The sequence below is a fragment of the Ursus arctos genome, unplaced genomic scaffold, assembly GCF_023065955.2.
Source record: "Ursus arctos isolate Adak ecotype North America unplaced genomic scaffold, UrsArc2.0 scaffold_34, whole genome shotgun sequence".
NCBI lineage: Eukaryota > Metazoa > Chordata > Mammalia > Carnivora > Ursidae > Ursus > Ursus arctos.
The window spans coordinates 6168731-6196334 of NW_026623030.1; the positions used below are offsets into that span (position 1 = coordinate 6168731).

The 27604-nt window shown below is 37.0% G+C and overlaps 1 protein-coding gene across 5 annotated transcripts in view; it reads right to left on the reverse strand.

Annotated features, from left to right (window-relative positions):
* CEP192 (centrosomal protein 192) overlaps positions 1 to 27604 on the reverse strand; it is a 139324-nt gene that overhangs the window by 67951 nt on the left and 43769 nt on the right. For all 5 annotated transcript variants that reach the window (XM_048221598.2, XM_048221596.2, XM_048221597.2 and 2 more), the window contains 6 exons: positions 14376 to 14742; positions 13826 to 13969; positions 7729 to 7793; positions 7087 to 7296; positions 4949 to 5075; positions 3537 to 3655 (listed from right to left, as the gene is read on the reverse strand). In XM_048221598.2, coding sequence (XP_048077555.1) covers positions 3537 to 3655; positions 4949 to 5075; positions 7087 to 7296; positions 7729 to 7793; positions 13826 to 13969; positions 14376 to 14742 — 1032 coding nt within the window. The remainder of the gene's footprint in view (positions 1 to 3536; positions 3656 to 4948; positions 5076 to 7086; positions 7297 to 7728; positions 7794 to 13825; positions 13970 to 14375; positions 14743 to 27604) is intronic.

Consider the following 27604-nt stretch of genomic DNA (forward strand, 5'->3'; position numbering starts at 1 on the left):
AGACCATATGCAAACCAAATCCAATGATCTATAAAAAGGATAGGTGTATTCCAAGTATAGAAGAACAGTAGACTATTCAAAAACTATTTCTTGTGATTCACGTTACCAGAAAAAAGGAAAGCTGATGCTTACCTTGACAGATGCAAAAAAGCATTTGATAAGATTCAACCTCCTTACAAGTTAAAAACAAAACAAACTAGCAGACAAATATCAGAAGGGAATTTTAAAAATCAATGATAAATAGGGGCGCCTGGGTGGCACAGCGGTTAAGCGTCTGCCTTCGGCTCAGGGCGTGATCCTGGCGTTATGGGATCCAGCCCCACATCAGGCTCCTCCGCTATGAGCCTGCCTCTTCCTCTCCTACTCCCCCTGCTTGTGTTCCCTCTCTCGCTGGCTGTCTCTATCTCTGTCAAATAAATAAATAAAATCTTAAAAAAAATAAAAATAAAAAATAAAAATCAATGATAAATAAAAACCTACAGCACACATCTAATTTATTTTTCTCTTCCAAATTTTAAAATTCTAGTTAGTTAACATACAGTGTAATACTGGTTTCAGGAGTACAATGCAGTGATTCAACACTTATATTTAACACCCAGTGCTCAGCGTAACAAGAGCCCTTCTTAATGCCCATCACACATTTAGCCCACCCCCCACCCACTTCCCTCCATCAACCCTCAGTTTGTTCTCTATAGTTGAGCCTCTTATGTTTTGCCTCTCTTTTTTTCCCCCCATGTTCATCTGTTTTGTTTCTTCAATTCTACATGAGTAAAATCACATGGATTTATCTTTCTCTGATTTTGCTTAGCATAATACACTCTAGCTCCATTCACAACATTGTTGCAAATGGTTAAGATTTAATTCTTTCTGATGGCCAAGTGATATTCTATTTTATATATATGCCACGTCTTCTTCATCCATTCATCAGTCAATGGACCCTTGGGCTCTTTCCATAGTTTGGCTATTGTTGATAATGCTGCTATAAACACTGGGGTGCATGTACCCCTTCGCCCCTGAATTTTTGTATCCTTTGGGTAAATACATAATAGTGCAATTGCTGGGTCGTAGGGTAGTTCTATTTTTAACTTTTTGAGGAACCTCTACACTGTTTTCCAGAGTGGCTGCACCAGTTTGCATTCCCACCAACAGTGTAGGGGGGTTCCCCTTTCTCCGCATCCTTGCCAGCATCTGTTGTCTCCTGTGTTGTTAATTTTAGCCATTCTGACAGGTGTGAGGGGGTGTCTCATCTGGGTTTTGATTTGTATTTCCCTGATGATGAGTGATGTGGAGCATCTTTTCATGTCTGTTAGCCATCTGGACGCCTTCTTTGGGAAAAAGTCTATTCGTGTCTTCTGCCCATTTCTTAACTGGAATATTTGGTTTTTGGGAGTTGAGTTTGATAAGTTCCTTATAGATTTTCGATACTAGCCCTTTATCAGATATGTTGTTTGCAAATATCTTCTCCCGTTTTGTAGGCTACCTTTTAGTTTTGTTGATTGTTTCCCTCGTTGTGCAGAAGCTTCCTATCTCGAAGAAGTCCCAATAGTTCATTTTTGCTTTTGTTTCCCTTGTGTCCCTTCCCTAATGTGTCTAGTGAGAAGTTGCTGCGACTGAGGCTGGAGATGTTGCTGCCTATGTTCTCCTCTAGGATTTTGATGGTTTCCTGTCTCACATTCAGGTCTTTCATCCATCTTGGATTTACTTTTGTATATGGTGTGAGAGAGTGGTCCAGTTTCATTCTTCTGCATGTTGCTGTCCAGTTTTCCCAACACCATTTGTTGAAGAGACTGTTTTTTTTCCATTGGATATTCTTTCCTCCTTTGTCAAAGATTAGTTGACCCCATAGTAGCACACATACAACTTAAAAATAAAATACTGAAGAGCTTTCCCGCCCTGTCAGAGAACCCCAACATCATTACTTCTCTTCAACACTGCTCTGAGGTATAATCAGGTAGGCCAGTCAAAGAAACTGAAGGTATCAAAATCAGAAAGGAACAAAACTATTGTTATTCTCAGAAGATAAAACTGCATATATAGAAAAATTCGAAGAATCTATCATTATTAGAGTTAATGGTAAATTTAGCATGGTTGCTACATATAAGCTGAGTATTTTAAAAAACATGTATTTCTGGGGCGCCTGGGTGGCACAGCGGTTAGGCGTCTGCCTTCGGCTCAGGGCGTGATCCCGGCGATCTGGGATCGAGCCCCACATCAGGCTCTTCCGCTATGAGCCTGCTTCTTCCTCTCCCACTCCCCCTTCTTGTGTTCCCTCTCTTGCTGGCTGTCTCTATCTCTGTCGAATAAATAAATAAAATCTTAAAAAAAAATAAATAAATAAATAAAAAACATGTATTTCTTTTTAGCCAAAAAAAGGAAGAGTGCAGCTAAGAAAGGTAGTATTAAAACATTGTTTCAACAAGTTAGAAAGAAATCTACAAAAGCTGTAAAATAATCTCTGCGCACACACAAAAAAATCACAAATACAGAGAAAACTTAAAACCTAAGTGGAAGGATACATAAATTTCATGAATTACAACATTCAGTATTATAGAGGTGTCAACTTGACTGTTCTACACATTGCGAGTTAAAAGCCCAACAGTGCTACTGGTTAGTTTGCTGAAGGTGGCAATCTGATTTTAAAATATATATGGAAATGCAAAGGGCCAAGAATAGTCAAGATACTTTTCAAGAAAAATAAAGTAACAAGACTTAGAAAGCCACAGTGTCAAACTGACATAAGATATACCCCAAATGTCCAATGGACATGTCTAATGGGCATAGCAAATGCAGGGTGTTCACATAACAGAATACTAGATATAGTCATGAAAATAAGCTTCTTTTATACTTAACATAGCTGCATCTAGCAAACACGAGTGAAAAAAATCAAAGAAAAAGAATACATGGTACATGATTTCTTGTAAATAAAGTTCAAAAACAGGCAAAATTAATAGCGGATAGGAGGAGTAGTGCTCAGAAAGGACCAAAAAAAAAAAAAAAGGTTTCTTAGCTACCAGTGATGTTCTCTTTCTTTACCTGGGGGTGTACACGGGTAAGCTGTGGTAACTCACTGTAGGTTTCTTTTTTTTTTTTTTTTTTTTTTTTAAGATTTATTTATTTATTTGACAGAGACAGCCAGCGAGAGAGGGAACACAGCAGGGGGAGTGGGAGAGGAAGAAGCAGGCTCCCAGCGGAGGAGCCCGATGTGGGACTCGATCCCGGAACGCCAGGATCATGCCCTGAGCCAAAGGCAGACGCTTTAACGACTGCGCTACCCAGGCGCCCCTGTAGGTTTCTTTTATAAACAAATTTATGTATGCTTATTATGTTTAGTATGTACATATGTACTTAGCATGTATATTTATTACACAGATTAAAATGTTTCTGAAAATTCAAAGGACATTTATAATAAAACTGAACCCAAAGAAGCCCAACCAATGTTATACTGCATATATTTGTCACATGTGACCTTATGTTGATCTTATACGAGAACTATGACAATGCAGTTTTCGTTTTTCTCTATGGAAAGCTCAAGATACCTCTGTTTTGCTGTTATTGGCAGTTAATGTCACATCACTTTCATCCACTTGTGAAATACTCTCCAGTTCTTCAGCCTGAAGTGTAACTGATTCTTCACTTAGCTGTGCTTTTAAGTCTCCTGTAGAAAATATACAATAATTCAACTTACATCTATACATTATCTCACAGAAACAATCTGTGGGATAAGGACCACTCAACATGATTAATTGTCAAGGAAGAGTCTTTGTATCTCAATTATCAGTCATCTTCACAAAAGCTATTTAAACGTTCGGTCGCTAGGACAAAGGATCAGAGCTCTGTTACTTTGATTTTGCCAAGTTTAAACTTTGAAGAAGACTGTGGATTTTAATCTCTCCCTTTCAAATACTGACAAACTCATTTAATATTTTCAGCTTTAAACATTTCACAAATATACAGTAAGCTGATTTAAAAATAAGTACTTCTTGGGGCACCTGGGTGGCTCAGTTGGTTGAGCACCCAACTCTTGGTTTCAGCTCAGGTCATGATCTCAGGGTTGTGAGATCAAGCCCCACAAGGGGCTCCCCACTGAGTGTGGACCCTGCTTGAGATACTCTCTCTCTCCCTTTCTCTCTGTCCCTCCCCCACTGCCCACGAACGCACACTCTCTAAAAATAAATAAAAATAAAAATGAGTCCCTCTTTACGATAATAGAAAATCAACTGATTTTATAGATAGCCCCTTTATGCCAACTCCTCTTTAAGGACCGGAGCATATATTGTACAATTTTATATATGTAGCACCAGGCACTGTACTAACAAAAAGCAGCTGTTCAATAATTGTATGTTATTATCAAAAAAGTCTGATTTTAAATATTTATCATGGAGGGCGCCTGGATGGCTCAGTTGGTTAAGCATCCAACTCTTGATTTTGGCCCAGATCATGATCTCAAGGTCGTGAGATTGAGCCCCACATCAGGCTCCATGCTCAGCAGGGAGTCTGCTGGAGATTCTCTCTCCTTCTACCGCTCACCGCCCCAAGATAAATGAATAAATCTTTAAAAAAAATTTATCATGGATATTTATTATAGACAATCATAGTCCAAATCTCAAAATACCTTTTTAACCAAAAGTCTACCTAAATATAATAATAATAACTACAGTTCATTAACTCAGTAGTTAAATAGGCCAAAATTAACTAGCACATTTGAACAAATTATATTTCATTTACTTTGGTTTTTTACTAAAGGATTTAGATGGATTTTGGCTGACTTGTTTTCACTTTCAACTAACAAGGCAATGTGGGTTATATAAGAATAAAATCTGTAACCAATACTGAAAAAATTCAAAACAATACATACATTTTTCACTCATAAGAACATGATCACATAACCACTAACTTACAGGTCAAAAAAAAAAAAGGTTACTAAAAACTCCTTCTTTTAATCTATTACCTGAAAATATATCATGGTTAAGATGAGCCACTTCTTTTTCCAAATTACTTCTTGATACATCAGATTTTCTTATGAGAGCAACAGGTTCTCTCTTCTCTGGTGATCTAATAAAATAACCAAACGATGGCTACAAAATAAACATGTGAATTATTTCCTTAATTTTTAACTGCTCTGAGAAATTCTAGACTATTTTATCCTACTATGGGTAACCTAAATTACTTCAACAAAATCATGGCTCTTTTCATTTAAACTCAAATAACTAGAGATGAACTTTAAAAGTCTAGTTTTATTTCCTTACTGCTATATTCAATCATCAAAACTAATACAGTCAAATAAGCTGCTCTTCCTAAGAAATCCAAATTCAAACCACCCAGAAAAGACATTTCGTTCCTTCAGTAATTATTAAGCAGCTACTGTTATCAGGCACTGTTAATCATCAGTGTGACATATCAATGAGAAAAAAGATAAAATGTCCTGCCTTCTTAAAACTTATAAGGGCATTTATTTTATACAATACATCCTCAAAAATCTGTATTAAGATTAGGTATGTTCCTAGCACTTGGATGAAAGTGTTAAGGAGCAGGGAATCCCACTTGTCTTTCTTATACAACTTTGACATGACAGACCTGAAATGTAAATTCATTAAATGTATTCAATTTTCGGTTGATCTTCCCTTGATCCAGCAACTTGAATGCAAGTAACATTTCATAACTAAACCATGATCCATGCTTTGTTTGTTGAGTAAGGAATTCATTTATTCTTCAACTTCTCTCATAATGTCAAAATCCCAATCAATTCAGGCAGGAAAATCTGTCTCTCCTTAGCACTTATTTTCATTTTTTAATTCACTGCACAGACAGGAATGTATAGGGATAGGATGTGTCAGGGAACCCCAACATCATCACTTCTCTTCAACACTGCTCTGAGGTGTAATCAGGTAGGTCAGTCAAAGAAATCGAAGGTATCAAAATCAGTTCAGTTTCAAATTTAAGTTCTGTATATTGACTTTGAGTTCTAATACCATGGCTATTATTTCAAATTACATTTAGTGAAATACAGTTTTAATACCACTCTCTCCAATAACCCAACTTCTTATATGGAATTTATCAAGTCTTTTGACCCTACCTCTAAAAGAAATCTTGAATCCTTGATTTTTTCTGTGTTTGTACTATCATTCTAGACCCCAGCCTTCACCACATCTCTTCCCATGTACTAAGCCTCTCTGCCTGCTGCTATTCCTCCTTTTGGTTCACTGCCCCTCTCCATCCAGGTTCCATATACAGTAGCATCATGTCACACATGGAGATGGAGCTGGCACCACGACAAAGTTGCTCCCTGCCTCCAAGCACTTCTTCCCAATTAATTTCAGAATCCAAGTTCTACAAGGACCCCTCATGATCTGGTTCTGGTCTTCTTCTACCATTGAATCATCCTACCCTCTCTCCCTGTCTCCATTTACATTAACTCCCCTGGCCTGCTTTCTGTTCACTCTACTTTCCACCTCCAAGCCTCCACATCAATGGTCCCCCTTTGTTGGGAACACTCTGCCTGCAGCTCTTCTGGCAGCCTCCTCCTTCCCATCATTTAGGTCCCAGTTCAATGCCATCTCCTCAGAGGTTGCCTTGACCACCACAGCTTAAAGCAACTCCTCACCATTATTCATAGAAATTACTACTATTGCTTACGTTTTCAAACTTTTACCTGTATTGCAACTTATTAAGCCAAAACTTTCCTATATTTCAAAACATGTTTTCAGGTAAGAGGTTAAAAAAAATCAATCTTCGAATTCTTGCCATCAACCAATGATATAACAATTAGTCTTGGTGCTAAATGCTTTGTGTGTCCCATCACACTTAACTCTTATGAAACCCTATAAAATAGCACTCCATTTTAAAAAATTGGAAAATTAAGGCTAGAGGAGTTAAATAAGTTGTTCCATCGCACAGAGTTAGTTAGAAGACAGAACTGGGACTGAAGTCAGAGTCTGACCGACTATAAAACCTAAGCTGTCTACCACAATTCTGTCATGTCCCAATTCTGTCCTGCTGTAAAGATACTATGTTGTAGCTAATACCATCGTAACATGCAAAATATAAAGGCTGGTGAATTCAACCACTTCTAGCACATATTATACTTACTCTTTTCACATTGTAACCACCACCAAGGCAACCAAGAGCTTCAGATCTTTGAGCAAAGAACTCTCCTAAAGATAGGCGTAAATAACTGGCATCATCTTTGTCCAAATCTGATGTGCTAAGTGATTTCCTCGACAAATTGTAATTAATTGAAGTTCCCCAAGACGTATCCCCTAGTGCAGCTGAAGTGTTCTGGGCATCTATATTTTCTTCCTAGGGAGAAAGTTATTGTTTCATTTTATTTCCCCAGCAAGGCTTCTTTCTGTTCTTCTAATATGCAAAAATAAGAAAATTTAACTAAGAAAATTTAAACATTTTGATTTTTAAAAAATTAAGACAAATTCAAGCTTAAGCAGCTAATAATAAGGTAATGAACATATTCAATTTGTTTAAATAGCATTACTTCCTTTTAAAACATGGTTAAAAACTATGGAAAGATCTCTAAAGCCTATTAAGGTGATTCTAAGTGAACTGAACATTACTTTAGTATGTCGGTTATTTTTTAATTAATAATTGAGAGTATGAATGAAAAAGAAATTGTGTAAACATGAGAAAACAAGATATAATTCTATACAAACTATGTATCTATCCAGAAAGAATATAGGCAAAATTTTAAACTTTGGTTAATGCCAATAAAATACAAACCTGCATAAATTGATGCTCTTTATTAAATTCTTCTTCATCTTGATCAATCAAATCCAGTGCTTCAGCTTAAAAAAGAGTTTGTATAATTAAATTATACTAATGCTTAATTACAAACTAGCAGATATTTAAAACTTAGCTAGTTAGGAAAATGAAACACTAAAAAAAGTAATTGAGAAAAGTATATGAAAGTTTCATCATACAAGTGAGGCATCTGTTCTAAGTACCTAAGTCTCTGGTTCTCAAACTTCTGGTAATGAATACTCTACTACTATTGATTTTATCAGTAACTAACTTGTCCTAACTTACTAAAGGGCTTTACAATGTAAGCTTTTTATTTGTAAAAGATTCACATTAATTTTAGCTTTTGAAAATTTTGGCACAACTGATTTAAGGTACTCACCCATGAATACCTGTGAAATTTCATCTGGAACCATCATAACAAGAAGTCACTCTGTAAACTTGTTGTGAAGAGGTCTGCTGGGGTGCCCACCACCTGTTTGCCCAGGACTGTCTCACTTTTAGAAAGGTAAATCCCACATCCCAGAAAACCACACAGCCTTGGACAAACTAAGAGAAAGGTCATCCAACATCTGCCCTCAAAGTTCCTACTGAGCAACTCAGTTCACCTTAGGAAAACGAATGGGCCTGGACACCTTCAACTTCTAAGCCAAAGCCACAAACTAAAATGCCTCAGAGGCCCGAGGGGGATGAGCAGAAAGGACCAGGTGTGACACAACAGCGAGGGGTGGGATAGTGGCAAACTAGAAAGCACATGATCCCGCTCAAGGTATTAGAATCAAAAAGAATTTTAAACATGTTGACTCATCAGAAAGTCTGCAGGCTCTCTGCTTGCCTGTTACCCATTCTGGGCCTCTGCCTAGTATGTTAGGAGACTGGCTGAAACGGGAAGTTGCATGCAACCCAAAAAGACAGTCTACCATGGCCCAAACAAGAGAGGTGTCCCCCACTCTCATTAGTCCATCAGAAGCTAATCAGATCCACACTGCCCTTTTGGAAACCCTTATAGTTCAACATTAATATCTTGAGACACATAATGAGAACAGAAATAGAATATTTCCAATCAGGAAAAATAGAACACCAGAGATAGCTCAGATCCTTACTTGTTAGGATAGTGGGGGTTCTTTAGCTTGTGAACCCATCATTTCTTTATAAATACATCCTTAACCTAGAGGTCTATGAATGGCATCAGGAGAACAATGAAACTCTCAAAATCACATGAAAAATACAATCTTTCACATAAAAATTTTTCTATGAGGATTTTCTGTGGTGCCCATGACTCAAAGTATGTTAAAAGCCATTGCCCTAAAATGTGAAAGTATCAGCCACCCAAATCTAACAGCCAACGGAGGGGAAGTAGGAAATCAGACCACTAAGAAGGTGACCCAGAAAAACTTAATTTACTTCACTGTGTTAAATATCGAATGTTTTTCTGGGGCACCTGGGTGGCTCAGTCGGTTAAGTGGCTGCTTTTGGCTCGGGTCGTGGTATCAGGATCTTGAGATTGAGCCCCCACATCGGGCTCTCTGCTCAATGGGGAGTCTGCTTCTCACTCTCCCTCTATATTCTCCCCCCCCTCAAATAAATAAAGAAAATCTTTTTAAAAAATCAAATGTCTTTCAAAACATTAACTCAACAGTTCCAACTGCTATTTATTACATTCTTAAGTATTTTTTTTCTCTGAACTATAACAGATTCTTCAATTAAAGAAAAATCTACAGTAATACTGCTACCTTGTATGCTCATCAGAAATCAGTCAGCAATCATGAGAAAGAAGAACTTCAGTTTTATGAGAATCTATACCCAATTCTTTGCCAAATCTAAAGCAGTCCTTTCAAGTATCTCCTGAATGTTTCAGATGTTAAATTTTGAAGCAGGCCACATACCCCAGTCCCCCAGCCATGTTTAAATCCTAGGCCATAAGCAGCAGTGATATAGTGACTCGGATGGATGGAGCTGTGAGAGAAGGGCAACGCAGAAATGGGGGAGACGGCGTCATATCTCTTTATTTTCTGAATAAAGTTTGTTAAGTAGATAAATTTTCATTTTGAATGAATCTGACATTATGAAATTACACCTTGGTCCAACCTTTCTCTTCTGAATTATCTCCTCTTATATTTAAAAAATTCCCTTCCCCCTTCCTATAAAAATGCTTCCCCTGCATTCATGCTCGCCTGACACTGATTTTCCTTGACCTAGTTCATCCTTTCTTTCCTTCCATCACACTTTTTCCACAGTATTCCGTAATGGTTTTCCCCATTTTTTTCACCACTCATCCTTTCCAACCTGGCCATTGTTCATTCCCTAACCACAAGGACGGTTTCATTAAACTTCTTCTTTTACATATTTTATTTTTCCTTTAATAGTAACACACCTATGTAGTTCAAAATGCAAAGGTACACATATGTGTATTATGCTTCAACAAAGAGTTTTTAGAAGTTAACCAAAGACATAAAAGGGAATATGGCACTGAAAAGTCTCCCCCTCATCCCTGACCCTATATCCCATATCTCCAAAAGCAAACAATATATAAAGTACCCCTGAAATCCCAATTTGAACCTATTTGATTTTTGAGTTCAGTAGCTAGGGATTCCTGCAATCCATTTCTTTCTCTTTTAAAAAAATCTTTGCACCATACGTGTTTATAAATATATGTGTCTCTTCCCCCCTTCCACTTTTTTACATAAATGTCAGAATATTTTATATGCTTTTCTATGTCTTAGAATTTAAACAATTTATTTTAGTGATTATTCCATATTAGTACCTGAAGAGCCTCTTTCCCTTAATGACCACAGTGTATTTTCCTTGTATGGACGTACCTTATTTAATGAGTTCCCTATTTTGTACATCCACATTGCTTCCAACCTTTTGTTATCATAAACAGTATGTATCACATACCACTTCTGCAGGCATATCTGAAGAATAAATTCCCAGCAGAACCCCTTGGTTACAGGGTGTGTACATTCGTAATTTTGCTGGATGCTGTAATACTGCTCTACCTAGACCCTGTGCCATAAAGTACAATACCTATTTCCTTCACATTTTTGCCAACACAGTTTTATTACCAAACTACTGGATCACTGCCAGTGAAATAATGGAAACATAGTATCATGGATTGGTTTCTTTCCATGAATAAGTTCCATGAATTTATTTTTGAACATTTAACAACCATTTTCATTTCCATTTCTCTGAACTGTTTATATCTTTTGCCTAATTCTACACTGAGAAGCTGTTTTTTTTCTTATTGTTTATTAGAACTATTTACACATTAGGAAAATGGGCCCTTAACCTGTAACATGAATTGCAAATATTTTTTCTCAGTCTGATCATTAATTTTTAAAAACTGTTTACCAAAGCATAATATACATATGAGAAGTATTTATGTGTACAACTCAATGAACACATTTGTGTGGCCAGATCCACACCCTAGATCAAGAAAGAGCACTTTGCTAGCACCCCCAAAAGGCTACTCAAGCTTCCTTCCCGTTACTACAAGCCCATCAGACGGTAACCAGTATCCTTACTTCTTACTCCACAGAGCAAGGTACATTTTGAAATATGTACAAATAGATTTATATAGCATGTACTCTTACTCTGCTTATTTCATTCAATATACTTGTGAAATTCGTCCCCACTGTTACAAGTAGCTACACATCATTCGTTCCCATTGCTACAAAGCATTCCAATGTGTGAATAAACACAATCCATTCTATCATTAATGAGAATTTGGGAGTTTCTAATTTGGAGTTAATCACATACTGCTGCTATAACTATTTTAGTCTTTTGGTGAAGAATACATCTATACCCTGGGTATATATTCTGGTGCAAAATTACTCGGCCCTAAAGTATGAAGTTCATAAAGTTTACCACCAAAAGCTCCTGCTAGACAAGTTTCCAAAATGGTTCTATCACTTTATTCACCCACCAGTTACATGTAGGAATTCCATGACCATTGAGTTTTTTTAAGTGACACTCAATATCCACTGTCCCGTCTGTACCCTCTTGCTCTTTCTAAATCAAGATATATATCATTGAACAAGCTCAAACTGTAACTTAATTTCCAGTTTCTGGCTCCCATTTCCCACCTCAAAACACAATCATTCAAAATTCTACAATTTCTCCTGATTTTGCCATCTCAGTTCACGGTATTGCCATTTTCTCAAGTAACTCAGACCACTAACCTCAATCTCTTCTTGCCTCTCTATTTACTGAAATCCAGCCACCAAATCCTAACCGTTGTATTTCCAGGTCTTTCATTATCTAATTGCTTTTTGTTCTCACTGCGACACCTAGATTTCTACAATATCTTAAGGAATCTCCCAATCAACCGACCATCAGTGCCAGAGACAACTCACAAAGGAAGTTGGACAATGAAGTCTGTAGTGGCTCCCTATTGCTCACCACACAAGCCTCAACTCTGACATGGTAGTTAAAGCTCAACCCACTTCTGGCCCTACTCTACTTCTCCAGCTTCACCTCCTCACCTTTTACTACTCTCCTCTTCCCATACCTTGTCATAAATGCTAGCTACATTGGACTATTTACCATTCTCAAAACACACCCAGACTTCCTCATTTCATTCTTTCATGGGGTCTTCTATCCATTTGGAATTTCTCATGCCCTCAAATTCTTACCTCAAAAGCCACCTCCTATGTGAAATCCGTGTCACCCACTCACACAATAGTTGTTTTTCCTCTAAACTCCAAAACCATTTGGTTTGTGTCTCTTACGATGCTGATTGTTGTTTTATTCTTGGCTGATCCCCCTTAGCTGATGGACAATTTCTTAGGCGCTGGAAAATACCTTATTTGTCTCTACCTGCCACATCATTAGATGTTCAAGAGGAGCTTAGTACAAGTAGCAGTTAGAGTAACTTCTTCCTGTGGCATGTTCTGAGCCTGTTAAGAATAAGACTAGGCTTGACAGGCCACTGAATGCCCTTCCTTGTTGCAGGTTTAGAGGTGCTCGGAACTGGAGGCCTCGGTGGCACAGCATCGCCACAGACTAAGGCTCAAAATGCAATTTGTTCCGCAGACTTAAACCAGTTCTTCCTTTCACTGTCAGAGATTCTGCTAATCACCAAACCTAGCTGATATTCCTAATGCTCTCATCCTTTGAGATTTATCTTTTCGGTCACTTTTCTCCCGTCATTCCCACATTTCTTAGGTTTTATCCCAAAATGGATTGGATTTTGTAATTGCTCATGTATCAGAATAGTTCTTTTGCTCAGGACATTATTTTAAAAGTGAGAACATGGGGTGGCACAGTGGTTAGGGCGTCTGCCTTCGGCTCAGGGCGTGATCCCGGCGTTACGGGATCGAGCCCCACATCAGGCTCTTCCGCTATGAGCCTGCTTCTTTCTCTCCCGCTCCCCCTGCTTGTGTTCCCTCTCTCGCTGGCTGTCTCTCTGTCGAATAAATAAATAAAATCTTAAAAAAAATAATAATAAAATAAAAGTGAGAACATACAGCCTGAGGTCCCTTCCAACTGCAATATGAAGGTTCTAAACTGATGTAAAAGAATGATAGTCTGACTGTCCTTGCTTAAGGAAAAGGCTCAGCTCATTCTGCAATGATTAGCACTAACTCAAGCCTTTGTTCCTATAAAAACTACTAATAAGCTCAGTATTACACATGACGCTTAAACGACATGGGTTTGAACTACACAGGTCCACTTAACACAGATTTATTTATTTTTTGATAAATACAGTAAAGTACTATGAATGTATTCTCTCCCTTATGATTTTCTTAACTTTCTCCTCTCTCTAGCTCATCCTACTATAAGAATACAGTATATAACACATGCAACATACAAAACAGATGTTAACTGTTTATGCTATCGCTTAAGGCTTCTGGTAAACAGTAGGCTGTAAGTATTTAAGATTTTGGGGAGTCAAAAGTTATATGCAGATCTTGAAATATGCAAAGGAGTTGGTGCCCCTTAGCCCCCACATTGTTCAAAGTTCAAATGTATACTCCAAAAGTGATTTGATGTGGCTAACCAATATATGCACAGTAATCTCAGAACACCATCAAAAACAATGAAAATGGTATGATAAAGTGGTTATCAAAACACTTACAACCAGATCTGAAGTCTTCATTCATCTCGTCAGTTAGAGACATATTTAAAACTTGTTCTTTATTAAAAGATGTATAATATGCAAGGTCAGTGACCCATCTGCCCTCTTCATTTTGATAGACCACACTTTGTGGTAGCTCCGTTTCTAAAAAATTCAAAAAATATCCAATGACTTTTAAAACAAAAATGATATAATATTCTTAAATAATTTTACTTAGTTGACTTATCTTAGATCAACAGTACTAAAATCTACCCAAAACTAGTTAGAACAAAGAAAATCCATTCCCACAAAAGAAAAGTTCTCTAATGGTGGATAAGCCAGCTATACCCAGTAAAAATCTATAATGGAGAACCAGGGGCAAAAAGAAAAGAAAACTAAGACTTAGAGTAGTACATTTCCACTAGATCTGTGAATAAACATACAATTTCTAATCCACAAAACACAAAATTTTAATATAGAATATTGGGCAAGTTCCACTTAAAAATATACTCTACTCAAAGTATATAAACATTTTATATGTTACTTTTATTTTTTAAAAAAACCTACTTACGCTCTTTACTCTTTTCAATGGACTTGGACCTGTAATATTCACATGTTCGCCTTTCACTAGTTGGTGACCGAAGACTTTCAGTGGAATTAATTTCAACGTCACTAATAGGCTTCAAAGATGCTATGTCCACGTATTTTTGAATGGACACTTTAGGAGTTTCAGTGGCTAAACATGTATCCACGGACAAAACTGTTTCTGAATCAGACGCCAAATGCTTATTTTGATGAAGAGACCCAGCCTCCAGCTTCAAAGGGTCCATTAAGTCAAAATCACCTTTACCAGCATTTGTGTCATGAAAATAAACAGGGTTAAGTTTCGCATTAGTAGCCTGGAAAGTCTTCACAGGAACTTCTTCTCTTGCACTTTCCTTTAAAAATGCATAACAGAGCAGCCATAAGTTTTGTTTTTCATAACTTATCCCAAAACTTTATGGGAAAAAATTATGTAGTAGACATAAATGATTATTATATGAAGCATGAGACTATACAGTATTCACTCTACTCTTTTAGACTATATATGAACCAATTTTAAGCAATATACCAAAACCAAAATTTATAATGTGGCCATTACAAACATTTATCAACAGATTCAGATATCAAAAGTGGGTCCAATATGTTCATTATATTACAGGATGTAAGAAATGTCAGTTTAACTTTTGTAATTACCACTAAAACTCTCTACAAGGATGGCAAGCCCATTAATGTAACCTAACTCATAAAATTAATATGACTAACATCCCTTGAAAACAGATATATTAATACCTTTCAGAATTGATCCCATTTACAATTACACCAAAAAACCATCAGATACCTAGGAATAAACCTAACCAAAGAGGTAAAAGTAAAAGATCTGTACTCTGAAAACTACAGAACACTTATGGAAGGAATTGAAGAGGACACAAAGAAATGGAAAAGCGTTCCATGCTCATGGGCTGGAAGAACAAACGTTGTTAAAATGTCTATACCACCCAATGCAATCTATACACTTAATGCAATCCCTATCAAAATATCACTAGCATTTTTCACAGAGCTAGAACAAACAATCGTAAAATTTATATGGAAGCACAAAAGACCCCAAGTAGCCAAAGCAATCATGAAAAAGAAAAACAAAGCTGGAGGCATCACAATTCCAGACTTCAAGCTATATTACAAAGCTCCAGGCTATATATCACAAAATCCAGACAGTATGGTACTGGCACAAAAACAGATGCATAGATCGATGGAACAGAACAGAAAACCCAGAAATGGACCCACAACTATATGGTCAACTAATCTTTGACAAAGGAGGAAAGAATATCCAATGGAAAAAGAAACAGTCTCTTCAACAAATGGTGTTGGGAAAACTGGACAGCAACATGCAGAAGAATGAAACTGGACCACTTTCTCACACCATACACAAAAGTAAACCCAAGAGGGATGAAAGACCTGAATGTGAGACAGGAAACCATCAAAATCCTAGAGGAGAACATAGGCAGCAACATCTCTGACCTCAGTCGCAGCAACTTCTCACTAGACACATTAGGGAAGGGACACAAGGGAAACAAAAGCAAAAATGAACTATTGGGACTTCTTCGAGATAGGAAGCTTCTGCACAACGAGGGAAACAATCAACAAAACTAAAAGGTAGCCTACAAAACGGGAGAAGAAAATGAACTATTGGGACTTCTTCGAGATAGGAAGCTTCTGCACAACGAGGGAAACAATCAACAAAACTAAAAGGTAGCCTACAAAACGGGAGAAGATATTTGCAAACAACATATCTGATAAAGGGCTAGTATCCAAAATCTATAAAGAACTTATCAAACTCAACTCCCAAAAACCAAATATTCCAGTTAAGAAATGGGCAGAAGACACGAATAGACTTTTTCCCAAAGAAGGCGTCCAGATGGCTAACAGACATGAAAAGATGCTCCACATCACTCATCATCAGGGAAATACAAATCAAAACCCAGATGAGATACCACCTCACACCTGTCAGAATGGCTAAAATTAACAACACAGGAGACAACAGATGCTGGCAAGGATGCGGAGAAAGGGGAACCCCCCTACACTGTTGGTGGGAATGCAAACTGGTGCAGCCACTCTGGAAAACAGTGTAGAGGTTCCTCAAAAAGTTAAAATAGAGGGGCGCTTGGGTGGCTCAGTCAGTTAAGCCCAACTCTTGATTTCGGCTCAGGCGACGATCTCACAGTTATGGGACTGAGCCCCGCATCAGGCTCCATCCATGCTCAGTATGGAGTCTGCTTGAGATTCTCTCTTATCCTCTGCCTCTGCCCCCTCCCCACATTCACGCTGTCTCTTAAAATAAATAAAATCTTTGGAAAAAAAGTTAAAAATAGAACTACCCTATAACGCAGCAATTACACTACTAGGTATATACCCAAAGGACTAGGTATATGCCCAAAAATACAGATTCAAAGGTGTACATGCACCCAATGTTTATAGTAGCATTACCAACAACACTCAAACTATGGAAAGAGCTCAAGTGTCCATCGACTGATAAATGGATATAGAAGATGTGGTACATATTATTTACACACACACACACACACACACACACACACACACACACACAGAGGAATATTACTCAGCCATCAAAAAGAATGAAATCTTGCCATTTGCAATGACATGGATTAAGCTAGAGTATTATGCTAAGTGAAATAAGTCAGAGAAAGACAAATACCATATGATTTCACTCATATGTGGAATTCAGGAAACAAAACAGATGAACATATGAGAACAGGGAAAAAGGGGGGGGGAAGCAAACCATAAGAGCCTCTTAACGATAGAGAAAAAACAGGGTTGCTGGAGGGAGGTGGTTGGGTGGGTGGGCCAAATGGGTGATGGGTATTAAGGCGGGCACTTATTATGATAAGCACTGGGTGTTATATGAAAGTGATAAATCACTGCATTCTACTCCTGAAACCAATATCGCACTATACGTTAACTAACTAGAATTTAAATACAGACTTGGAAAAAAAACCCAAAATACCTTTTTAGCAGGAGTAAAACAGCATATACTACAGATGCCCATGAGATGTCCCATAACAACTGCATCAGACATGGCAAATTAAGCCAGCACCTCAAAACCACGCTCTTCAGCATACTTTCCCAATTGGCATTTCTTATTCTTTCCTAGAATAACAACTGCTGAAAAAGGGCCCAAGTGCCTAGAAAACTCTTCTCAGACATTCAGCTACCATCATAATTTCAAGTGCCAATAAAGCCTGTAAGAGTCGTCTTTTCTGTTATAAGATGTATGATGACAAAAACAGCCTTACAGCCAATGATCTTTAAAGTTAAAATACTTTTAAGAGCAGGTAGTTCTACATAAAAGAAAAGATGCTGACTTTGAAAAAAAGTCATTGGTTTAAATCCTAGTGCCAGCATTTATTAACTGAGTGATCTTCCAGTAATGTTATACAGAAAATAAAGCTACATCCTATCTTATATCAAAATAAATCTCAGATGGCTTAAACATTTAAATGCAAAAGTTCTAGAAGAAAATACAGATGAGTAGTTTTATACTCTTTAGTAGATAACATCTATCTGTAACACTCTTGTGGGTTAAAAATTTCCCAGTCTTAACCCCAGGTCCTGTAAATTGTGACCTTATTTGGAAGCAGGGTCTTTGCGGATGTAATTAAGTTAAGGATCATGAAATAGAATCATCCTGGATTTTGAATGGGCCTTTAACCCAATGAGCCATGTCCTTATAAGAGAAAAAAGATTTAGCAGGACACAGAGACACTGAAGATGGAGGCAAATATTCAAATGATACTGACACAAGCTAAGGAAAACCAGGAGCTACTAGATGCTGGAAGAGGCAAGAAAGGAGCCTTTGGAGGGAGCTTAGCCCTTCCAATACCTTGATTTACAACTTTTGGCCTCTAGAGCTGTGAGAATAAATTTCTGCTCTTGCAGGCTACCAAATGTTTGTAATTTGTTCCGGCAGCCCTAGGAAACAAATACAAACAATAAAGCCTAAAATGCATAAGGATTGGGAGAGGGAAGGCCATCTGAAGACACAGGGAGAAAAAGGCCATCTATAAGGCAGAGAGAGAAGGACAAGGAGAAACCAAGACTGCTGAAACCTCAATCTGACTTTTCTAGAAGTGTAAGAAAATAAATTTCTACTGTTTGGGCCAAGTAAGTAAATAAATAAAATGTGTAAGAATCAAAATACCTCAACATAGAAAGCTTATAAAAACAATAAAATACGAATATTCCAACAGAAAAAAAAGACAAGGAAACAAAGTTATGCCATTCAAAAACAGAACTATTTTTCATATAGAATACTAGCAAACATTAAAAAGAACCAGAGTGAAATAGAGATTAAAAAGAAAAAAAAATAGATAAGATCAATGAAACTCAGAGTTGGTTCTCTGAAAAGATAAACAAAACTGACAAACCTTTAGAGAGGCTTATCAAGATAGAGAGAGAACTCAAATAATATTAGAAATGAAAGAAGAAAAGTTATAACCGACACCAGAAAAATACAAAGGATTGTAAGAGAATACTATGAAAAATTATAACCCAACAACTTGGACAACCTGAAAGAAATGAATGAATTTCTAGAAACATACAATCTTCCAAGACTGAATCAGGAAGAAATGGAAAATCTAAACAGACTGATTACTAGTAACAAATTTATCAGTATTCAAAAACTACCAACAAAGAAAAATCCAGGACCACATGGCTTCACTGTTGATTTCTACCAAACACTTAAAGAAGGGTTAACACCTATTCTTTAAACTGTTTCAAAAAATAGAAGAAGTAATGCTTCCAAATACATTCCACAAGACCAACATTAACTTGACACCAAAATTATAAGCCCATATCCCTGATAAACACAGTTACAAAAATCCTCTAAAATAATTGCAAACCAAATTCAACACCACATTAAAAGGATCATTTACTATGATCAGGTGGGACTTATTCCCAGGTATGTAAGGGTGGTTCAATATCCACACATCAATCAACATAATTACCAAAATGAAGGCTAAAAATCATACGATCATCTCAATAGACACAGAAAAAATATCTGACATAATTCAATATCCATTCATGATAAAAACTCCAAAAGTGGGTTTAGAGGGAACACCTCGACATAATAAAGGCCATGTATGACAAACCCCAACTAAATCATACTCAATGGTGAAAAGCTGAAAGCTTTTCCTCTAAGATCAGGAAAAAAGACAAGGATGTCCACTCTCACCACTTTTATTCAACATAACATTGGAAGTCCTAGCCCAGTAATCAGATAAGAAATGAAATAAAAGGCATCCAAATTTGATAAAAGAAGCAAAACTGTCACTATTTGCACATGACATAATACTATAGATAAAAAACCTTAAGATCCCACCAAAAACTATTAAACTGAGTAAAGTTGCAGATACAAAATTAATATACAGAAATCTGTTGTATTTCTGTACACTAATAACAAAGTATCAAAAAAAGAAATTTTTTTAAATCCTATTTACAATATCATAAAAAAGAATAAAATACCTAGGAATAAATTTAACCAAGGACGTAAGAGCTCTATACTTTGAAAATTACAAGACACCAGTGAAAGAAACTGAAAACAACCCAAAAAAATAGAAAGATAAAACCATGTTCATGGATTGGGAAAATACTGTTAAAATTTCCATACTACCCAAAGCAATCCACAGATTTAATGCAAGACCTATTAAAATACTAATAATAATTTTCACAGAACTAGAACAAACAATCCTAAAATCCATTTGGAACCACAAAAGACTCCAAAGAGCCAAAGCAATCTTGAGAAAGAACAAAGCTGGAGGTATCACCATCCCAGATTTCACACTTTACTACAAACAACAGTAATCAGAACAGTTATGGGGTGCCTGGCTGTCTGAATAGGTAGAGCATGCAACTCTTGATCTTGGGGTTCTGAGTTCAAGCCCCACCTTAGGTGTCGAGAATACCCAAAAATAAAATCATTAAAAAAAAAAACCTGTTATGATACTGACACAGAGATCAATGGAACAGAATAGAAAGTCCAGAAATAACCCACACTTATATGTTCAATTAATCTATGACAAAAGAGGCAAGAATATACAATAGGGAAAAATAATCTCTTCAACAGTGTTAGAAAAACCTGACAGGTACATGCCAAAGAATGAAACCGGATCACTTTCTTTCACCATATACAAAAATAAACTAAAAATGAATTTAAGTCCGAAATGTAAGTCCTGAAACCGTAAGACTCCTAGAAGAAAACATAAGCCATAATCTCTTACACTTTAGCCTTAGCAATATTCTTCTGCATCTGTCTGCTCAGGCAAAAGAAACAAAAGCAAAAGTAAACAATGGGGACCACATGAAACTAAACAGCTTTGGCACAGTGAAGGAAACCGTCAACAAAATGAAAAAGTAATCTACTGAATAAGTGAAGGTATAAATAAGTCATATATCCAATAAGGGGTTAATATCCAAAATATATAAAGAACTCATAAAACTCAACAGTAAAAAAATCTCAAACAATCCAATTAAAAAAAGGGAAGAAGACATGAACAGACATTTCTCCAAAGAAGATCTACAGATGACCAACAGACACATGAAAAAATGCTCAACATCAATCATCAGGGAAATGAAATCAAAACCACAATGAGACATCACCTCATACCTGTCAGAATGGCTAAAATAAAAAACACAAGAAACAAGTGTTGATGAGGATGTGGAAGAAAGGGAACGTTTGGGCACTGTAGGTGGGAATGTAAATTGGTGTAGCCTCTATGGAAAACAGTATGAAAGTTCCTCAAAAAATCAAAAACAGGGGTGCCTGGGTGGCTCAGTCAGTTAAGCTTCTGCCTTCGGCTCAGGTCATGATCCCAGGGTCCTAGGATCAGAGCCCTGTGTCAGGCTCTCTGCTCAGTGGGGAGTCTGCTTCTCCCTCTGCCTACAGCTCTGCCTGCCTGTACTCTCTTTCTCTGTGTCAAATAAATAAATAAAACCTTAAAAAAAAAAATCAAAAACAGAAAGCCATATGATCCAGTCATTCCACTGCTGGGTATTTATACCAAAAAAATTAAAATACTAATTCAAAAAGATATATGCACCCTCCAGGTTTATTATTGCATTATTTACAATAGCCAAGATACGGAAGCACTCAAGTGTCCATCAACAGATGGATAATGAAGATGTGGTGTACACACTTACACACACACACAGAATATTACTCAGCTGTAGAAAAGAAAGATTTTGCCATTTGTGACGATATGGATCGACCTAGAGCCACTGTGCTAAATAAAATAAGTCAGACAGAAAGAGACAAATATGATTTCACTTCTTTGTGGAATCTAAAAAACAAAACAAATGAACAAAACAGAAACAGACTCATAAATACGGAGAACAAACTGGTTGTTGTCAGAGGGGAAGAGGGTAAAGGGATGATGGGTAAAACAGGTGAAGGGGCTTCCAGTTATAAAAAGTAACCAGGATAAAAAGTACTGCACAGGGAATACAGTCAATAATATCGTAATAACTTTGTGTGGTGACAGATGGTAACTACACTTACCAAGGTGAGCCTATCATGACATATATAATTGTCAAATTACTATGTTGTACACCTGAGATCAATATAATCTTGTATGTCTATATACTTCAATTTAAAAATAAAGAAAAAAATAAATGTCAGAATGTTGGAAACTAGCTATCTTCCCAGTGAAACTATTTAAAAGTCTTGAATAAAGAATAAAGCCAGGTGATAGTCTCCAGAAACACTGCACTATCTGATGAAATGCATCTGAACCCTTTATGTGCTTGACTGAGGAACCAGTGGGGCAAAGCTAGCATCAGTGGGATTAAGACTGAAAGCCTCTATGTCAGAATCCTACCCAGGCTGAATGATAAGGCACCAATACCAGGCCTCAACAACCATCCTGTCAAACCACACACATGCGCTGTTGGTGGGAAACCCGGTATTAAACCATTTCGTACGCGACCTGCTTCTGATTTGGGGTTCCCTCCATAGCAGAGCAGCTCCCTTGCTGTGCTCTAATAATAATAAATAATACAAAGACAAATGCAGCTGCTTTGACAGTTTTTAAACCTAAACACAAAATAGGTTTTTGTTTATATTTTGACAGTGTTAACACTCCTAGCAAAACTTGAGTTAGGAAATGTGAGAAAAAAGGAAAAAATAAAAGCAACCCAAAGGTCTCTTAGGAGGTGGGGTTTTGAAAGGAGATAAGGAAATTATTTGAAAGTCCCATCTTATTGGCATATAAAAGAAACAAAGAGGCAACAAAATGCCCTAATGGGAACATGTTGATGTCATCTCAATTAATGGCTGAAAAATATGGCTGAGAATGAATTAAGGAAGAGAAAAAAATGCCCTCCAGATAATGAAAAAACAGCATTCCTCATTGAATCTAACCATTGATTTTAAGATTTGCCATTACTGTATGTGCCACTAAGAAAGAAAACACTAAACTATGACATATCAGTAACTATAAGACACATATTGATTTCCGAAGCGTTAAAATATGAAAAATGTGTATCTTATATTAATGAAAAAAATCAAAGAACTTCCAAATGGTGGAAAAATGGGAGGGAGAGAAGGGGAGAGCAGGGATAAACGGTACAATAAAAATTTTGAAAATGATAAACAATGTAAATATTAAATGAAGTAAATACAAAAATGAAATCAAGAATATTAATCATTACACTAAGTATCAAAGGATTAATTAGTTCATCAAAAAACAGACTACCAGATTACATTAAAAAGTAAAACCTAGGGGCACCTGGGTGGCTCAGTATGTTGAATATCCAACTCGATTTTGGCTCAGGTCATGATCTCAAGGTCATGAGACTGAGACCCACATCAGGCTCCACACTCATGTACAATCTGCTTGTCCCTCTCCCTCCCCCTTTGTTCCTCCCACCCACCCCCAACCCCCTGCCACCTCATGCACACACATGCACACACGCTCAAATAAATCAAATCTTAAAAAAAAAAGTAAAACCTAGCTACATGCTCTGTTTATTAGAAACCCTGTAAACAAACGATAAAGACAAACATAAATGGGATGGAAAAGAAGATACCAAGTATACACAAAATACAGAAAAGGCAAGGTTATCAATATTAATATACAAAGGAGAATTTAAGGTTAGAAGCACTGGACAGGATAAAAAAAAAGGGCAGTATTACTAATAAGGTACTATTCTTAGTGAGGTTATAAATCTATAATCTTATATGTAGTAAACACAGCAGAGAAATATATAAAGAAAAAAATTGGAGGTGTAAAAATAATTTGGTAAAAATTCAATTAAAATTGGAGACTTTGACTTATCTTTTCTGGAATTGATACACCTAGTACAAAAAAATCCAAGTGATCATATGGGGTGCCTGGGTGGCTCAGTCGGTTAAGCGGTCAACTCTTGGTTTTAGCTCAGGTCATGGTCTTGGGGTGGTGGGATCAAGCCCCACAACCGGCTCCATGCCCAGCAGGGAGTCTGCTTCAGGATTCTTCCTCTCCCTTTGCCCCTCCCCCTGCATGCACGCACGTGCACTCTCTCTCTCTCTAAAATAAATAAATAATCTTAAAAATAAAAGTGATCATAGAGAAATTGAATAATGTAAATAGCTAATAGCTTCTTAAAACTAAACATTCCTCAAAAAAGCACATTCAGTTTTCATTTTTCTTATGTCCATGAAACACATATATAAATATGCACTTTTACCCAAAACATTTAGAAGGGTGAATTGTTCAGACCAAACTTTATAAGCCTCTAAAGTTAGAAATAAAATATAAAGTAACAAGTAATATCAGAAAAGATGGCAGAGGAGAAAACACCAGGAATCTGTCTTTCCACCTAGACAAGCACTATACTGTACTTGCAAAAACGTCTGCAGTAACTATTTTGGAACTCTAGAATCTATTTGAACAGTTACAGCTACCAGAGAAAAGCTTACCTGGTAAACTGCAAATAATGTCAGTCACTCAGGCTTCAGAATGATCATGGCTACCCACCCTGAACCCCAAGGCAGACAACTGTGTGGAGGGCAACCCTGTTTTTAGTATGGTTTGCTGGAGCCAGAGAACCAATAAGGATTTTGTCTCCAATTACCAGGTTTCTGTCTTCTGACTGCAGACTGTTGCTTCTGACTGCACAGCTGCAGGCACAGAAGCTGGTCACCAGTGATTCAACCCCAACAGCTAAAATGAACACCACCATACTGAAAGGAGTCACACCTATTTCTTTAAATATTCAAAAACAACCATGTATAGAGAAAATTAAGAGAGGTGCTGTATGTGCCCAGGAAAAAAAAACAGGCTCAGAAAGGACCTGTAAAACTTGAACTTTCACCATATGCTCATCCCTGTACAGACATACTCCAAAAATTAAATGAAGAGCAAACCCTAGAGGAAAGGGAGAATGTGATTTCCAAAGTTATCACATAAGATTCAAATGTCAAGTTTGCAACAAAAAAAATCACAAGGCATACAAAGAAACAAGAAAGCGTGATCCATTCAAAGGAAAAAAATAAATCAACAGAGAACATACATGAGAAAACTCGTATATCAGACTTACTAGACAAAGACTTTAAAAACAACGGTTTTAAAGAAGCTCAAAGAGCTAAAGGAAGATGTGGACAAGCAAGAAAATGATCAATGCACAATATGCGTAACAAGAAAGAGATCATTTTTAAAAACAGCCAAACAGAAATTCTGGAACTGAGAGGTACAATAACTGCAGTGAAAAATTCACTAGAGGGGTTTGCAAACAGATGTGCACAAGCAGGATAAAGCTACAGCAAATCTGAAGATAGGACAATTGAAATTACAAAGCTTCAGAAAAAATGAACAGAGTCTAAGGAACCTGTGGAATATCATCAACACTTGAGGACCAACAACACTTTCTGCAAAACACAGGAGAGGAAAAAGGGAACAAAACTATGGCTATAATAAGCAATGCAAGCAATCCACAGGACAGTATTTCTAATAATACTAATGTATTCCTCGTATGATTCCCTTAATAATTTTTTCTTTAACTTACTTTATTGTAAAAATATAGTATATAACATATATAACATACAAAATATTTGTTCATCACTCCTTATGTTATCAATAAGGCTTCCAGTCAAGAGTATTAGGGTTAGGGTTAGGGTTAGGGGTTAGGGTTAGGGTTATTAGTGGTTAAATTTTGGGAACTCAAAAGTAGTAGCTTCTGTGTCTGAGCTCCTTGGATGTCATTAAGGAAAATGGGTGGCTAACCACACCAAAAAGAGGACAGACTATTATCACCTCATGGTAACACAAAACATATGACCATATGATATGGGAAAAATAAGACACCTCATGAAATAATGTAACATACTTTATGGCTGACGCACAGGTAGGAAATTCCCCCCATCTCAGCTACAAAGCTTTAATGGAAGTGCTCATTCCACACTGCCTAGAACCTCAGCAGCCAGAGGCCACTCTCACCATCTCTCCACACGCGATGCCCTCCTTCAACTACAGCTGAAGGCTTCAGGCCTTTGCATTCACAGGGCCTGAATGCTCCTTTAGAACCTGGCTATCTTATGATTAAATCCTTTTTTAGAAGATGGACAAGAAATGAATCATCAGAAACTGTGTTTTTACTTAGAAAGACTCAAAAAGCCTTTAGAATGTAACTCAATCAGAATTTGGAGACTTCCTTCAATAAGTATGATGAGATTCAACAACCAGGATCCTGCCTTATTTTATAGTTATCCAAGTATTTCTTTTATTTTCCTACTATGTTTCATGAAGGAAGATTTATCCTTGTATGACCTGCAATACCAAGCACCATACCTAACACGAAGATGTAACCAATGACTCTTTTTGTTAAAATGGCCTGACCAAGATGCCAAGCAACTGGTGAGTATTCAACATTAAAACTATTGTTTTTTAATAACAAATAATTGCTAATTAGAAAAATAATCATTATAATAGAACAAAGTCCTTAGCCTAAAATTAAATGGTCATGGATAGACAGATTTATAAAATTTATCAATACCACATTTCAACAAAATCAAGATTAATAGATGCTGTCTCCCTTTTCTCATTGGCTACCTCTAATCAGCTGAGGGCTGGATTTTTAACTAGATATATTAGAATTATAACTCCATACTGTCAGATGACTATGCATATGACCAAGCGGCCATAGCAGCGTCTTAGAAGGAAAAACCCATCGACTCTGAACACTTGTTCTGGTTACCTGAGGCAAGGGCTCTGTACTGTATTTGCACATAACTGGTTCTTTGGATGAGTAAGAAATTCTTGAAGCTGCTGACTAGGCAACTTCTGGATAAGTGAAATATTCCTATATATAAGAAAGTATTATACTGCTGGGGCGCCTGGGTAGCGCAGTCGTTAAAGCGTCCGCCTTCGGCTCAGGGCGTGATCCCGGCATACCGGGATCGAGTCCCACCATCGGGCTCCTCCGCTATGAGCCTGCTTCTTCCTCTCCCACTCCCCCTGCTGTGTTCCCTCTCTTGCTGGCTGTCTCTCTGTCACATAAATAAATAAAAATCTTAAAAAAAAAAAAAAAAAGAAAGAAAGTATTATACTGTAGATTACAATCATTGTAATAAGAATTCAGAAAAATAAATGTAGTCTAGAGTTACTGAAAAGCAACCAAGGACTTCATGAAAGATTGGAAAGATGACCATAATCTGGATTAGGGAAGAAAGGGAGAAAACAAAATAGGAACAGGAATTTGTAGAAGAAACATACAAGAGAAAAAGAATAACATGGGGCCAGATTATAAAGTATTTTAAAGATTATTAATTTGAAACATGGAGGCATAGAAAATATTTATATGTATTATATACATTAAAAGCCATTATAACAAGATTAACCTGGTGTTGACAAATATAATGGGATGGCACAATAAATCAGACATGAGGTAGTAAGCATCTTCAACTTGAGTAGTGGTAAAGGAAATAAACAGGAAACAATAAACCTAAGACACAGTCCTGAGAACGTACTGAAAGAAATTAGGTTTTCTTAGCTTCACTGCCTTTATTTTTTTTTTTTTTAAAGATTTTTTATTTATTTATTTGACAGAGATAGAGACAGCCAGTGAGAGAGGGAACACAAGCAGGGGGAGTGGGAGAGGAAGAAGCAGGCTCATAGAGGAGGAGCCTGACGTGGGGCTCGAACCCGGAACGCCGGGATCACGCGCTGAGCCGAAGGCAGACGCTTTAACCGCTGTGCCACCCAGGCGCCCCAG